Source organism: Ovis canadensis, chromosome 20, assembly GCF_042477335.2.
Source record: "Ovis canadensis isolate MfBH-ARS-UI-01 breed Bighorn chromosome 20, ARS-UI_OviCan_v2, whole genome shotgun sequence".
Taxonomy (NCBI): domain Eukaryota; kingdom Metazoa; phylum Chordata; class Mammalia; order Artiodactyla; family Bovidae; genus Ovis; species Ovis canadensis.
The window spans coordinates 25,061,401-25,073,626 of record NC_091264.1 but is presented as its reverse complement, the minus strand read 5'-3'; the positions used below and the strand labels follow the sequence as shown (position 1 = coordinate 25,073,626).

The 12,226-nt window shown below is 43.8% G+C and overlaps 1 protein-coding gene across 1 annotated transcript in view; it reads left to right on the top strand.

Moving 5' to 3' along the window:
* The first annotated feature begins 3,230 nt into the window (after positions 1–3,230).
* SRPK1 (SRSF protein kinase 1) overlaps positions 3,231–12,226 on the top strand; it is a 67,965-nt gene continuing 58,969 nt past the window's right edge. Inside the window, 3 exon segments of the mRNA XM_070289419.1 lie at positions 3,231–3,278; positions 3,280–3,303; positions 3,305–3,849. Coding sequence (XP_070145520.1) covers positions 3,246–3,278; positions 3,280–3,303; positions 3,305–3,849 — 602 coding nt within the window. The 5' untranslated portion in view covers positions 3,231–3,245.

Below are 12,226 nucleotides of genomic sequence, written 5' to 3'. Positions count from 1 at the left end.
TCACTGGGTTCTGGTAACACCTCCACCCCTTGTTTCTTCAGGCCTAGGGTGGTAAACACTCCCACCATTGCTAGTCCCTGGATGCCTCGCCATCCCTAGCTGGTTTCCCTTAAGCCCCTCAATCCCTTTCTTCAGTTCTCTCCAATTATTCTGTTGACTGTGCCATGTTTCCTGATATTCAAGCCTACAATGTAATTATATTTTCCCAACATACTTCACAAAATTATCACAAAGGCAAGAGAAAGTTCTGTTGGGGTTCTCCAATCATGCAGATGTCTACTGGGAATCTTATTCAAATAAAGCATCCGTTTTATTCTCACTTTCTTCTTCTCTTGTCTATTTCATCCCCCAGGACACAGGGAAATCCATAAGGGGAAGTGATACTTTGGATTTAATTCAGATCAAAACGTTGAGAGTTTGTGGTAACCAAGCCAGGGAATGTTGGGTGCGATTAAATAAGGATACACTTAGGTGCTCATATTTCAAAATTCCAAAGAAGCATTAGGGAGGATCCAGGACAGTCTTAAATAATAAATTAGCTCATAAGGAAAGGGATCTTTGCAGAAATTAAATTCTCACACTGCCCATAAGCAACAAAACCACAACGATATATGTTCTCTGAATTCTACTTTTAAAAGAACTTGCAGAAAAACAGTTGTGGGAGAGGAGTATGCATGTAATTGAGAATAAATACCAAAGAATGGCCACCACTTTTAAGAATAACTTCTGGAAGGGTAAAATCCAAAATAGATTAAGCCTTGTGAAATGGGGTGGGGGTGATTTTTAAGGTTACATTTAAAGCAAGAAGCATAAAAAATGATATAGGCTTTAGAATAGGGGAAAACCCAAGCAAGCTAGCTTATGTGAACAATTATAGAAGCTGTAGAAAAAGTGTGAAGAACGGAAGCATGCTGGGAGAATGGGGAAAACAGAAGAAAGAATAAGAAGAAATGGTCAATTCTGGGAACTCAGTCCAATAAACCTGACATTGACTCTGGAAAAATTCTCAAATGAGTTATTAAACAGAGGACTGATAAGCTCTTAAGAGAGAGAAGAAACAGTCACCCAGGGTCAGAATAGGTGTGACTGATTCATCCCAAGCTACACATTCCTTTTTGATAGATCTATACTAACCTATTTGGGTTTTAGCACAGCTCTCCAATTGTCCCTCTCAGTGGTTTCTCTCCCTCATCCAGACCTTTCTCATAAATTGCACGTCATTTGTTTTTTTGGCCACGCCCTGTGGCATCTGGGATTTTTAGTTCTCTGACCTGGGATCGAACCTGGGACTTTGGCAGTGAGAGTTTGGCGTCTTATCCGCTGGACAACCAGGGAATTCCCACATCATTTCTTCTTTGATTAGACAAATATCTGAGCACCTAGTAAGTGTCAGACACCCTAATAAGTGCTTGTTAGGATACACCAAGGAAAACCCAAGGAGCACTCCAACTCCCATAGAGTTTACTTTCTGTGGGAAGTACTTTCCCCATTCTGGGACTTTTCCTGAGCCACCAGCACTCTCCTGTCTTTTCTAAATCCTGAGCAGGCAGAATCCTCAGACTCCAGGGTTTCAATGTCTGCCCCAAATCTCCTTTTGTTTTCAAGGATAGAACTCAGAGGAAACTGGGTTGTAGTTTTCCTTGGACAACAGGTGCTGTCCTCTTTTGCAATCTGCCTAGAAATGCTATCATTCAGGTACCCTGCAACAGATATTAATTATCTAAATTTCAAATTTGGCAAACCTACATTTCCAGCCTCACATTCTACTTCATCTCTTCAGTCATTACCAGCCTCGGTCCCCGCCTGTGGGTGTCCAAGCCTGCGTCTTTTTGCTCAATTGTTTTTCTCATTCAGCAATGTGTGACATCTCCTCCACCTCTGGAAATCCTACACATTTCCCAAGACCCAGCACAAATGCTGTCTCCTCCCTGGCTGGACTTAACGACCTACTTTGCTCAATAAAATCCTGCCCAAGCCCCCATGCTTGACCTGTGCAGCATTATTGTACTTTCATCTTCCCCTCTCGGTTAATTAATTACTTCTCGGTCTTCCCCACTAGAGTAACTTCTAGAAAAGCAAGGATCTGCAGGCTTCCACCTGTCCTGCTGTAGTACTTTACAAAGGGGTTGGCAAACTAAGGCCCGAACCAAGAATGGTTGAAATCATGGGAAAAGATCAACAGGAAAATATCATTTCATGATACCGGAAAATTACATGAAATTCAAGTTTCAGGGACTGTAAATAAGGCTTGGTTTGAGCACTGAGAAGCTTTTGAGCTCTAGTGGCTGAGCTGAATAGTTAACAGATCTTATGATCCCCAAGCCTTTAAGTTTACTACATGGCCCTTTACAGAAAAACTTTTCTAACCCTGCTATACAAGTTATTTGATGACTGATCACTGTGTCAGGACACCAAGGTCCTGAGTACATATCCCCTCCGAGTTAGCTTATTTGTGTAGTGGAAGTAATAACTATCTTGCCTTTAAGCTGTCATGAACATCAAATGAGACCGTGCACTTAGAAAAGTGTAAAACTATTCTATAAAGACAACTGCGTGTATCTGTACTGAAAAGTTGATAAAGTGGTAAAATAAGAAAATACTAAGTTTTATTCTCCCGCTTCTTTCCTTTAACAGTCTTCATTTGACTTTGTATGAGAAAACTCACTTTTAAAGTCTTTGCTTTTCAAGTAACGATAAAGTCACAGGTTCCTTCTTTCCAGTCCTTGTATTGCTCCTACTCCTTTTTCTTTCTTGTAATTTCTCCCTCACTTTTCCTCAAAGTTTCTCAACTGTCCCTCACAACAGCGCAGTGGAGGGACTGGGATACACCTGATTACTCCCTTTTACAGACCAGGAAACCAAGGCAGGTTACAGTTGGCTACGGAGCTCTGACTCAGCACGCACGGAACCCTCTATGCCACCCTGTTCGCCATTCCTCAGGGGACGACCGCCCGGCGAACAGAATAAAGCTCGCACTGTGAGGCTTCCAAGGCTCGCTTCTCAAACACCCCGCGCGCGCTCACCCTCGGCGTTCTTCCCTTCCCCTCCTCTCCGGTTCCTCACGCCCTCCCCTCCTCGCGAGCAGGTGGTAGGCTCCGCGCTCAGCGCGCAGGCGCGCGCCGTCGTGGGCGGGGCGGGGCGGGCGCCGGGGGGCGGGGCGTTCGCGGGCTGGGTTTGGGGCCGCGGCGGGAGCGGGAGTCACCGCCACTCGAGTGCGCAGGCGCCTGGCGGTTACCGGTCTTGCCATGGAGCGGAAAGGTGAGCGGTGGAGCGGCCTCCCGCCACGAGGGGCAACGGCCGCCGGGGGCGAGGCCCGGGTCACCGCCGGGAGCTTCGCCTAACCGTCGCCGTCCGGTCCCCGGGCGTGCGGCACCCCTCCACTGAGGTGGCGCCGCCCCTCACCCCCAGCTTCTGGGCTGCGGGTCCGCGCCCCTCAGCTCGGGCGTCCTTCCGCGCCGGCAGTCATCGCCCCTTGTTCCCCGCCAGGCCGGCCCGCGGCTTGGGGCCGCTCCAGGGCCCGGCCCTCGCCCGGCGAGGCCGACCACTGCTCGCCAGCTCCCTGACCCGGCCCGAGCCCCCTCCGGCGCGCCCCGCCTGGGCGCTGCTTTGCGCCCCGTGGGCCGCCAGCCCCCCGAGCGGCCGCCCAGCAAACGCCGCGGCCCTCGGCCTGGAGCCGCCCCTCAGGCAGGCCCGGCGCCCGGGCCTCGCACCCCTGCTGGGTCTCCACCCTCACCTTGGTCGCCTCCTTTTCTCCCCATTCGCCCTTCATCCATCCCTCTCTCCTGCAGTGCTTGCGCTCCAGGCCCGAAAGAAAAGGACCAAGGCCAAGAAGGACAAAGCCCAGAGGAAGTGAGTTTCGCACCCCAACATCCCGTTCTCTGGGTCTATCCCTGCACTTCCTCTCCTCCGGTTTCACGCCTGGAACGTTCACGGGGTCTGGGGCACCCGGGCGGCCCCGGCCACATGGCCTCGGGGCGGCCGTGGAGGGTTGCGCCCCTGGAACCATGTGGGAGGGAGCTCCGGTTGCTGAAGGTCTGGTTCTGAGCAGCCCGGCGCCTGCTGGAAAAGGGCTATTGGTGGAGGACCGGAGCAGCCCGGACCATTACCTTCCCTACTACTGGATGAGGCACCGGCTCCCCGAGTTTGGGCCTTCGCACTGAGCTGTTGGATCATGATCAGTTTGTGAACTGGTCTCTTTCCATACCTGCTTCTCAGCGTCTTAACTTACCTCCTACGTGTGCAGGGTAGGCAGCCAGGAATTCTTGAATGAATTTTCCGTCTTTCGGTCTGCCAGCCTACACGCTCCCTTTTTTAGAGGAGGGCAGGAGCTTCCCCCCGGGTTAGGCAACTTCCTGAGTCTGCAGGCGTCTCGCCTTCCTCGCGGTGTGCAGGCAGCCCCCTGGTCTGCAGCCGGTTTCGGTTGCTGCTTGTCTTGCTCTGAATGCAGAGGCCTTCTGGAGTGGGCATCGCAGCAGTGGCGGGGAAGTTGTTTAGCCAGCGCCGTTACGGATTCTGGCATGGTTTGTTCAGTGCCACAGGCCCGTTTTTATCAGCAGGATGCATAATCGTGGTTTAGCGCTATTGTGGGAAACACAAAAGTTGGTCAGAGCTTCATAAAAACGCCCAGTAGAGGGCTTTGCAAGTGAGTCTTAGTCTGAAGAACTTTTATCTTATACTCATGTTTAATTGCAGAGGGCCTTGGGAAAAAAATACGTTATTTTCTGGACATTTTTCCATGTACTTGGGTCTACCTGGAGTTGTTAGACCATCTGTGTCTTTCTGAGCTGATGAAATTCATTTCCGAGGCTTCCCTAGGTTTCCTTTCTGAGTGATAATACAAGATCCGGGTATGTGTGCGTGTGTGTACGTATGTGTATTGTTTTTGGCGGCTACCTAATGTTTCAGGAGAACAAATAATGACTTCTATCAATAGAGCTAAAGAAGACGAACTCAACTCTTAACTTCTTGACAAACTCAAGAAGTTAAGTTAAGGAACTCTTGGCTTCGTTTCCGTCAACTGTTTCATGAAATTTTTTATTTTGTGAAGTGCCTGGTAACCAGTGTATTTAAATTGTATGTATTTGATTTGCCTCTTGATTATCCATATATGGATGATTCAAAAACCAGTTTTTACTCAGATAGGTTTAATAGAAGCAACAAGGAGCTAACCTGGTTCTCCTGTGCAGTGGGAATTTAAATGTTTCTGTGTGTGTTCTCTGTGGTTCTCCTGTATGTGTGTGTGTGTGTTTTGTTACTCTCTCTGGAGCTGATATGAAAGTGTTATAAACCAATATGTTTTCTGCTCTTGTAAGGAGGTGGTGATTTTACTACTCACTGTATTATTTAGAATTCTTCTGTCTTTGTTCTCTCCGTAAGGAAATTAATATTAGCCTGAATCAACCTATAATTTGGGAGGTAAATATAGTAGGGGTGATCATATATACTTTATTTTTAACCAGATATTCATTACTTTGGATTATCTATTTAGACCATATGTTTTATTCGTAAAGCTGAGTATATGTATTTTGGATCATCTGTTACTCCTCCATTCACCACCGTGGGTAACTTAGAGTTACTTGCACAGAAACAAGTGAATACTACATATAATTAGTAGTTACTGTACAACCTTGATTCTTTGAACCACCCTCATCTACTTGTAGTTTCAGAGGTGCTTTATTTTTTTAATTAATATTTTGATTTGAGGGGTACAGGTTTCTCCATCCTCCTTTTGAATACCTGAGATGTCTAATTAATTAGCTTGGTTAGGGAACTATGTCAGAAGTTCAAGCCCCATTTGACTCAGGTAACCTGACTATTCCATAACTTCTGACTGCACTCCTGATTTCCAGGCATTTTGCAAAGGCAGGCTGCTAGTTACCAGATTAGTGAGGGAGAAAGTCTGAGAAAAAGCCTGCCATAGTTTAGTCTTTAGACTTTGGATTACTTAGTTAGGGAAACAGTCTTATATGTTAACGACTGGTAGCTCAGTCATAATGAAAACTGATCAGGACTTGTTTTAAAAAAAAAGCAAGCATTTAAATTAATAATTTTAGAAATTTTTCATTTAAAACAGTAAATAACATCCTAGTCATTTAGTCCTGGTGTGGTACAGGTAGAAGGGATTTTTAGTCTCTTTATTTTGTGGATCTTAATACTGGAATCGACATACTTTAGAGAATATGCCCAGGGAGCTGCACCTGTTTGTAGCAGTGTCAAAACTGGAATCCAGTGTTCCTGTCTTCCAGTTCAGTGCTCTTTAGGATTTGTTTCCTTTCTGTTCTTTTAACTCTGCTGAAAGATCTGACTTGGGGATCTTTAGTTGTCCTACTTGGAGAATTCCTTCTTCATTTCACTTCTTCACACACTGTACTCTCATTTACTAATGTTAACTAGTTGGTGACAGTCTCTATTTTATTTACAGATAAGGAAATTGAGATTCACCAGATTACCCACCTAGAAAATTTGAAGCTAGGATTTTAACCCAGATCTTACACGCCCCAAAGTCCTGGTATATCTCCCAGTGACAATTCCTTTTCGTGTATCTAAGGACAATTACGATAGAGGCCAAGTGAACAGAGGCTTCTGCATAAGGGACCTCAGAATGCCTTGGTGTTGAGGTATACATTCATCGCCCCCTGGATATGTCTGTTTCTAAAGATTGTGTTCTATCTCCCTTTGTGCATTCAGTTTTCAATGTGTATATCAAAAGCTGTGTGCCTTTGTTTATTATAATTTTATAATTTAATGCGATTTACATCTGCATTTGAAATTGTATGGAATAGAAACATATATAGATGTATGTATATATTATATATATGTGTGTTTCTATTCCACAGAATCATATAATTCCAGAATAGATTTCATAACTGATTATTATGTAGCTTAGGAAGTTAGTTTGGACAGTAATTTACGCTGTATTTGCAGTTAAAGAACTTTATGGAGTCAGTATAAATTTGGTAGTAAAATTTTTTGAGCTGGAGAAGTGCTTTTGCTCATTTTAGCACTCATATATGAAATCAGAGGGGAGGAGGTTTTATTTCTTAATTTTCCAAAAATGTAATTGAAAACTCAGAAGGGACAATACTTTGAAAAAAAATTTTCAGCATTTTTATCCAGTAAAGGGTAGAGTATATAAACTTGAAACAATTTATTTTTTAATTAAATGGTATTAGATGTGTTTTATGTTTAACAACGTACCTTGAAAATTGGTTCTGCCCCAGTTCCATATAGTGCAGGATTACCATTTTTTTTAAAGGTCTGCCTTTTTCATCATCTTAGGAATGGTTCCATATCAAGATGCTAGACAGTAGCTTCATTTAGCATTCCATCAAATGGATGGACCATAATTTATTTTAGTTTCTATTAATAAACATGCATATACTTTTTAAGACAAAAATAGAATTATTGAATATATTTTTCCCTAGTAAACATTACCAGGAACATTTTGTACAACTTAAGTATTTCACATCATTTTAAACATTCCACTATAGGCTACTAATTCACAGCTAAGATGAATAGTCCTTTGGATTACCATTGCTTCCATCAGTGATTATTTCTTTAGGATAAATTCTTAGAAGTGATATTACTAGTGTGTACATTTAAAACATTTTAAGTTCATATTGTAAAAGTTTTCTCCAGAAAAAGTTAACCAGCTCCTATTCATAAAATACTTCAGTTGCTCAGTTGTGTCTGACTCTTTGCGACCCCATGAATCGCAGCATGCCAGGCCTCCCTGTCCATCACCAACTCCCGGAGTTTACTTAAACTCATGTCCATTGAGTCGGTGATGCCATCCAGCCATCTCATCCTCTGTCGTCCCCTTCTCCTCCTGCCCCCAATCCTCCCAGCATCAGAGTCTTTTCCAATGAGTCAACTCTTTGCATGAGGTGGCCAAAGTACTGGAGCTTCAGCTTTAGCATCAGTCCTTCCAAAGAACTGCCAGGACTAATCTCCTTCAGAATGGACTGGTTGGATCTCCTTGCAGTCCAAGGGACTCTGAAGAGTCTTCTCCAACACCACAGTTCAAAAGCATCAATTCTTCGGCGCTCAGCTTTCTTCACAGTCCAACTCTCACATCCGTACATGACTGCTGGAAAAACCATAGCCTTGACTAGACGGACCTTTTATCGGCAAAGTAATGTCTCTGCTTTTCAATATGCTATCTAGGTTGGTCATAACTTTGCTTCCAAAGAGTAAGTGTCTTTTAATTTCATGGCTGCAGTCACCATCTGCAGTGATTTTGGAGCCCAAAAGAATAAAGTCTGACACTGTTTCCACTATTTCCCCATCTATTTCCCATGAAGTGATGGGACCAGATGCCATGATCTTCGTTTTCTAAATGATGAGCTTTAGGCCAACTTTTTCACTCTCCTCTTTTACTTTCATCAAGAGGCTTTTGAGTTCCTCTTCACTTTCTGCCATAAGGGTGGTATCATCTGCATATCAGAGGTTATTGATATTTCTCCTGGCAGTCTTGATTCCAGCTTGTGCTTCATCCAGCCCAGCATTTCTCATGATGTACTCTGCATACAAGTTAATAAGCAGGGTAACAATATACAGCCTTGACATACTCCTTTTCCTATTTGGAACCGGTCTGTTGTTCCATGTCCAGTTCTAACTATTGCTTCCTGAGCTGCATATAGGTTTCTCAGGAGGCGGGTCAGGTGGTCTGGTATTCCCATCTCTTCAAGAATTTTCCACAGTTTATTGTGGTCCACACAGTCAAAGGCTTTGGCATAGTCAATAAAGCAGAAATAGATGTTTTTCTGGAACTCTCTTGCTTTTTCCTTGATCCGTTGGATGTTGGCAATTTGATCTCTGATTCCTCTGCCTTTGCCAAAACCAGCTTGAACATCTGGAAGTTCATGGTTCATTGCTGAAGCCTGGCTTGGAGAATTTTGAGCATTACTTTACTAGGATGTGAGATGAGTGCAATTGTGTGGTAGTTTGAGCATTCTTTGGCATTGCCTTTCTTTGGGATTGGAATGAAAACGGACCTTTTCCAGTCCTGTGGCCACTGCTGAATTTTCCAAATTTGCTACCATATTGAGTGCAGCACTTTCACAGTATCATCTTTCAGGATTTGAAACAGCTCAACTGGAATTCCATCACCTCCACTAGCTTAGTTCGTAGTGATGCTTTCTAAGGCCCACTTGATATCACATTCCAGGATGTCTGGCTCTAGATGAATGATCACACCATCGTGATTATCTGGGTCGTGGAGCTCTTTTTTGTACAGTTCTTCTGTGTGCCACCTCTTCTTAATATCTTCTGCTTCTGTTAGGTCCAGACCATTTCTGTCCTTTATTGAGCCCATCTTTGCATGAAATGTTCCCTTGGTATCTCTGATTTTCTTGAAGAGATCTCTAGTCTTTCCCATTCTGTTGTTTTCCTCTATTTCTTTACATTGATCGCTAAAGAAGGTTTTCTTATCTCTTCTTGCTATTCTTTGGAACTCTGCATTCAGATGCTTATATCTTTCCTTTTCTCCTTTGCTTTTCGCCTCTCTTCTTTTCACAGCTATTTGTAAGCCTTCCCCAGGCAGCCATTTTGCTTTTTTGCATTTCTTTTCCATGGGGATGGTCTTGATCCCTGTCTCCTGTACAATGTCACGAACCTCATTCCATAATTCATCAGACACTCTATCAGGTCTAGGCCCTTAAATCTATTTCTCACTTCCAGTGTATAATCATAAGGGATTTGATTTAGGTCATACCTGAATGGTCTAGCGGTTTCCCTACTTTCTTCAATTTAAGTCTGAATCTGGTAATAAGGAGTTCATGATATGAGCCACAGTCAGCTCCTGGTCTTGTTTTTGTTGACTGTATGGAGCTTCTCCATCTTTGGCTGCAAAGGATATAATCAGTCTGATTTCGGTGTTGACGATCTGGTGATGTCCATGTGTAGAGTCTTCTCTTGTGTTGTTGGAAGAGGGTGTTTGCTATGACCAGTGCATTTTCTTGACAAAACTCTGTTAGTCTTTGCCCTGCTTCATTCTACATTCCAAAGCCAAATTTTTATTAGGTTGGTGCAAACATAATGGCCATTTCAGACTGTGGATTTTAAATCATTATAATCAGGCTCAAACATCTTTTTAACTCAAAATAGGAACCACTATAATCAACCTATTTTTGCCAACAAGAATTAAGTTTGTTTATTCCTGTAGTGTAAAAATCCATGCTTTGGGGTTTGACGAACTCTTAGAAAGCATTTTCTGCCTTCTGGCTGTGGAAGTGTTTTCCCTGCAAAAAGTTTTCTAGATGCTTGAAGAAGTGGTAGTCGGTTAGGGGGAGGTCAGATGAATATGGCAGATGAGGCAGAACTTCGTAGCCCAATTTGTTCAACTTTTGAAGTGGTCGGGTGTTGTAGTGTAGAAGCATTGGGCCCTTTCTGTTGATCAGTGCCGGCTCTAGACATTGCAGTTTTCGGTGCATCTCATCAATTTGTTGAGCATACTTCTCAGATGTAGTGGCTTCGCCGGGATTCAGAAGCTGTAGTGGGTCAGGTGGGCAGCCGACCACCGAACAGTGACCATGACCTGTGCTTTGCAGCCCTTCTCGGTCCAGCTGCTGAGCTGGTCGTTGCCAGTTGTCATATAAAACCCACTTTTGGTCGCACATCATGATCTGATTGAGGAATGATTCGTTGTTGTTGCATAGAGTAAGAGAAGACAACACTTCAAAATAATGATTTTTTTGATTTTCGGTCAGCTCAGCTTACTGAGCTTTTTCATCTTTCCAGTTTGCTTGAAATGCCAAACAGTTGTAGAATGGTTGACACTGAGTTCTTCAGCAACTTCTTGTGTAGTTGTAGGAAGATCAGCTTCAACGATGGCTCTCAGTCATTGTAACTTCCTCTGGCCAGCCACTATGCTCCTCATCGTGCAGTCTCTAATCTCCTTTGCAAAACCTCTTGAGGCAGCCCTGCACTGTTGGCAGGTCCTGGGCCAAATGCATTGTTGATGTTGTGAGTTGTCTCTGCTGCTTTATGACTCATTTTGAACTCAAATAAAATCGCTTGAGGGACTCCCCTGGTGATACAGTGGATAAGAATACACTTGCCGATGCTGGGAACATGGGTTCAGTCCCTGGTGTAGGAAGATTGCACACGCCTCAGAGCAGCTAAGTCCGTGCACAACAACTACTGAGCCCAGGCTCTAGAGCCAGTGAGCCGCAACTGCTAAGCCCATACTCGTAGAGCCTGTGCTCCACGGCGAGAGAAGCCTGGGCACCGCAACGAAGAGTAGGCCCCGCTCGCTGCAACTGAGAAAAGCCTGTGAGCAGCAGTGAAGACCCAGGGCAACCAAAAATAACAAGTAGAAGTATAGAAAGATAAGAAAATTGTTCAGATTTGCTTTTTGTCTAACATCATGTCCATAATCCAAAATAAATATAAAACAAGTATTGTCATTAGCAGCAAGTAATAAATCATTAGCAAAAAATACCCATAAAGTGAGAAATGCACATTGAAATGATCTATGACATAACCACATTTATTTAAGAATGTATTCCAACATCAGATGGCAAATTTCAGCAGTGCAAAAACTGCAGTTACTTTTGCACCAGCCTGTTAGTTGTGGCATGGAAGTCGTGGCATGGGGGATCTAGCTTCCCAACCAGGGATGACACCTGGGCTCCCTGCATGGGAAGTGCAGAATCTTAGCCACTGGACCACTAGGGAAGTCCCTGTTTTGTGCAGTTTTATGGAGGTATAGTTTATATACCATAAAATTCACCTGTGTAAAGTGTATAGTTCAGTGGTTTTCAGTATGTTCACAGTCTTGCAAGCATCACCACTATCTGGTAAGTTTGAAATATTCCCATCACCTCAAAAAGAAATACTGTACCCATTTACAGCCACTCCTCATTACCTCCCAATCTATCTGTCCTCCCCCGGTCGGCAACCACTAATTTACTTACTTTCTCCATAGATTTGCCTAGGCTAGACATTGTGTATAAATGGAATCATACTATATGTGGGTCTTTTGTGACTGACCCCTTTCATTTAGCATGTTTTTAATGTTCGTGCATTTTGTAGCGTGTATAGTTGTTATTTCTATTGATTGTCCTGTTTTTGGTCAATGGGAGTCCCTTCATGATGGCTCCTGAGTAGTTATGACTCGACCTGAGGCATTTTTGATAGTTTTTGGTGTCTGGTGTGACAGTTTGTTCAGACTTGTACATTTTCTGCCCCAGACTAGGAAGTAGCCTTTTCTTTAAGAATACTC